This window comes from Chelonoidis abingdonii, chromosome 2, assembly GCF_003597395.2.
Source record: "Chelonoidis abingdonii isolate Lonesome George chromosome 2, CheloAbing_2.0, whole genome shotgun sequence".
NCBI lineage: Eukaryota > Metazoa > Chordata > Testudines > Testudinidae > Chelonoidis > Chelonoidis abingdonii.
In genome coordinates, this window is record NC_133770.1 from 302,018,455 (window position 1) to 302,022,368 (window position 3,914).

General features: G+C 59.9%; 1 protein-coding gene across 1 annotated transcript in view; it reads left to right on the forward strand.

Annotated features, from left to right (window-relative positions):
- OPLAH (5-oxoprolinase, ATP-hydrolysing) overlaps window positions 1–2,869 on the forward strand; it is a 59,099-nt gene extending 56,230 nt beyond the window's left edge. The window contains 1 exon segment of the mRNA XM_075063406.1: window positions 1,992–2,869. Within this exon segment, the coding sequence (XP_074919507.1) occupies window positions 1,992–2,144 (153 nt within the window). The 3' untranslated portion in view covers window positions 2,145–2,869.
- The last annotated feature ends 1,045 nt before the right edge of the window (window positions 2,870–3,914 follow it).

Sequence of the window (3,914 nt, forward strand, 5' to 3'; positions counted from 1 at the left end):
CGGACAGTGGCCAGCTCACGCCCCGAACTAGGGAACCAGCCGCCCATCCTCTGGACAGCCCCAACCCACACACCCAGAGAACCATGTCAACCAGCTTCCTCCACCCCACCAGGGGGGTGCGACTCTTACCCCGGAGCACTCGCAGTGTCTTCCCCCAGGAATGGTTCGTCCATCCTGCGATCAGCATATTCAAGCCGGGGAGCCAGTCCCCCTGCCCAAGAGAGAAGGGGTCAAGAGAGAAAAATGGGGGTCAGAGGCAGGTCAAATGGGGCAGATGAGCCACAAGGGCAGAGTTAATGGGGGTCGAGGGAGAGTAAATGGAGGCAGATGGGATACCACGAGTGGGTAGATGGTTCAGAGGAGGTAAATGGGTAGTGGGGATACATGAGGGGGGTTAGGGGAAGGTCAGAGGGAGGGTAAATGGGGTAGATTGATACCACGAGGGTGTAGATGAGGTCAGGAGGGTCAAATGGGGCAGAAGGAGCTACCACAAGGGCAGGAGTTAGATGGGGGTACAGAGGAAGTAAAGGGGGCAGAGGAACCACAACGGGTGGGGTTAGAATGGGGGTCAAGGGAGTGAAATGGGGGCAGATGGGGGAACACAACGGGTGGGTTAGATGGGGTCATAGAGGGAGTAAATGGGGGTCAGTATGGGAGATACCACAACGGGGGGGTAGATGGGTCAAGGAGGGTATGCGGGCAGAATTGGATACCACAACGGGTGGTGGGGTGAGTGAGATCAAGGGAGTAAATGGGGGCAGCTGGCAACACGAGACGAGGGTTAGATGGGGAGTCTGAGCCACGTTATCGACACGCCGTATCGCGCTTACAATCGATTGCTTGGGATCGATATATACGCGTCCATCTAGAACGGGATATATCGATCCTGCGCCGCTTACATCGACTTCCGGAACCCACAAAACCATCGGAGTTCCGGAACGACACGGCGAGCCGCGCACATGCCGCGCGTGAAGACGGGAGTAGATCGATTTTAGATATAATCCCGATTCACACGCTAGTTTCCGTAGCTGAAATTGCGTATCTAAATCGATTTCGCGCTTCGTGTAGACGGGCCAAGAGGAGGCGAATTGGGTAATGGGGATACCACGAGGTGGGAATGTGGGTCCGAGGAGGGAATGGGGTAGATGGGATACCACGAAGTGGTTAACTGGGGTCAGAAGTAGGGAAATCGGCCTGATGGGATATCCAAGGGGTTAGATGGGGTCAGAGGAGGTAAAGGGTGGTATGGAATCACGAGGGGGTTGATGGTCGAGGAGGGGGGCGGCTGGTTGACATGGCTCTCCCCATGGGGGTTGTGGCTGGCATGGCTGTCCCGGAGGAGGGGGGCGGCTGGTTGACATGGCTCTCCCGGTGGGGGGTGGGGAAGGCACGGCTGTCCCGGAGGTGGGGGGTGGCTGGTTGACACAGTTCTCCCTGGTGGGGGGGTCTGGCACGGCTGTCCCGGAGGAGGGGGGCGGCTGGTTGACATGACTCTCCCGGTGGGGGGTGGGGCTGGCACGGCTGTTCTGAGGGAGAGGGGGTGGCTGGTTGACACGGCTCCCCCAGCAGGGGGTGGGGCTGGCACGACTGTCCCAGAGGTGGGGGGCGGCTGGTTGACATGACTCTCCTGGTGGGGGGTGGGGCTGGCACGGCTGTCCTAGGGGAGAGGGGGCAGCTCGTTGACACGGCTTCCCCAGGACGGGGTGGAGCTGGCACGACTGTCCCAGAGGTGGGGGGCGGCTGGTTGACACGACTCCCATGGGTGGGGGGGGTCTGGCACGGCTGTCCCAGAGGAAGGCGGCGGCTGGTTGACACGGCTCCCCCAGCAGGGGGTGGGGCTGGCATGGCTGTGCTGTGGTCCGACTGTACCAGCCACACCTTTCCTTGGGTTGACCTGGTCTGATTCCCCTCTCTGGTGGCTCCTGTCTGGACAGGGTCTGGGGACAGCCTCCCTCTCCTCTCACTGTCTCCCCTCCTTCCCCTCCCCACAGGACGTCTTCCGCTTGCAGACCCCCGGAGGGGGTGGCTTTGGGCCGGCTGCTGACCCCAGGGACTCCCTGGAGTGGCACCAGCCGCCTGATGCTATGAGCTTCCCGGAGCGTGGCAGCCTGTATGACTATCGCATGGCGCAGGAGACGGCGTGAGGGCCCGGGCCGGGGCGTGGGATGAACCACCCCACGGCTCTGCCCCGATTCAGTGCGGGCTCCGCCCCCCTCCTGGCCTCCCAATGTGGGGAGCATGGACCAGGACTCCTGGGTTCCAGTCTGCTGGGACCTGCCGCGCTGTGTGATGTTGCCTGAGTCCCTGCCCCTCTCTGCCCCACTCTGGGGCAAGCACTTGCAGAAGTCGTTCCTGGGCATTTGCAGAGTGTTTGGGACTCATGGGGCTGGAGGTGTGGATGGGGACCCGAGCCAGGGCCTGTGGTGACTGGGGCCATGGGAACTCCCCTCCACATGTACTGGAGCTGAATCTCCCTACTCTGTCAGCCGCACAGGGCCCCTGCTGCTCTCGGGGCACATCCCCACCCCGCCGTGGAGGAGAGGCGTTAAGGGAGCTGCCTGGGGGGAGTGAGAGCAGCATTTGCCCTCTGCCCCCAGCTGCGAGGAGCCGATGCAGCCGTTCGGGTTCTCTCCAGGGAAGGGCGGCATTTGCTCCATCACAGGGTGTCGTAAGAGGAGGCCCTGAAACATAAACCCTGGGTATCAGAGGCCTGAGCTAAAGGAATGGTCAGGACTTAGTTAACATGAAGCAAAGTGAAGCTGTGGGCCAGAGGCAGGCCCTGCTCCCAGACGCTGGCAAGAAGGCTGCTAATTGGATGTATACACATAGCTAAAGGCCTGTGTCACTGAGTCCCCGGCGATGCTCTGGAACTGCTCCCCACAAAGCCAGTCAGGAGCAAGAAATGCATAGGGGAAACTGAGGCACCCACACAGTAGTCAGAGGAAACATTAAGAACAGTCCCTCTTCGTCACAGTATCAAGCACTAATAGGATAAACACGGACCAGGATGGCACCAGAACAGTCTGGTAGAAACACATTTCAAAGAGGTAATGAACAGGCTGACCAGGCTGATCTATCCTAAATGATAGGAGCAAAAGGATAATCTGATGGACAGACTTGTTCAAACCAACATGTACCAGGAGAGAGGCAGCACCCCAACATGCAGAAGAGTTGCACCCCAATACGTCAGGAGTGATGTGTAACTTGTTTGTACCTGTGTATAAGAATGCATCCCTGGGGCGGTGTCTTTGTCTGGACTGGGGGCAGTGGAGAGTCCCACCACTGACTGAGCTAGATTCATTGTCAGGGGCGCATATTCGTAGTATGTTCTGAAGAGTCTGCGGGGAACTTTTACTGTGCTTCATTTGGCAATAAACCTGGCCAGGTGCCTTTGTACCTTATCAGAGTCTGTGGTCATTGGGGGTTCTCTCAGGGTCTGCTGTGTCAGCGATCTGCAGAGCTGGGGCAGCGCGCAGGGAGAACACACATGCACACAGCTGACAGCTACAACATTGACCAGAGCAGAGCCCCACGCCGGTGACGTTGCTGGAGTCTGAGGGAGCGAAAGGCACCGGCACTGCTGTGGGGCGCACTGCCACATGCCAGCCCAGTCGTAGCCTCCCTGTGGCCCCAGAGCTGGAGACCCCTGAACTCCTGCTCAACCCATCCCTGTGCTTTGCTCGGGAGTGATAGGCCTGGCAGGGGGCAGTTCCACCCCCACACCCGTGTGACCCTATCCAGGGCTCTGGCTCTTTCCGGCGCGGGAGGAGCTTCAGCCAATGAGCTCACTGAGTTGGGCCGGCCTGAGCCTCAGGCAGGCACATTCCCCACTGGGTTGCAGAGCCACCCAGAGGGGAGGGCAAGTGGGGCAATTTGCCCCAGGCCCCACAGAGGCCCTGTGAGCTGCTCTGGGT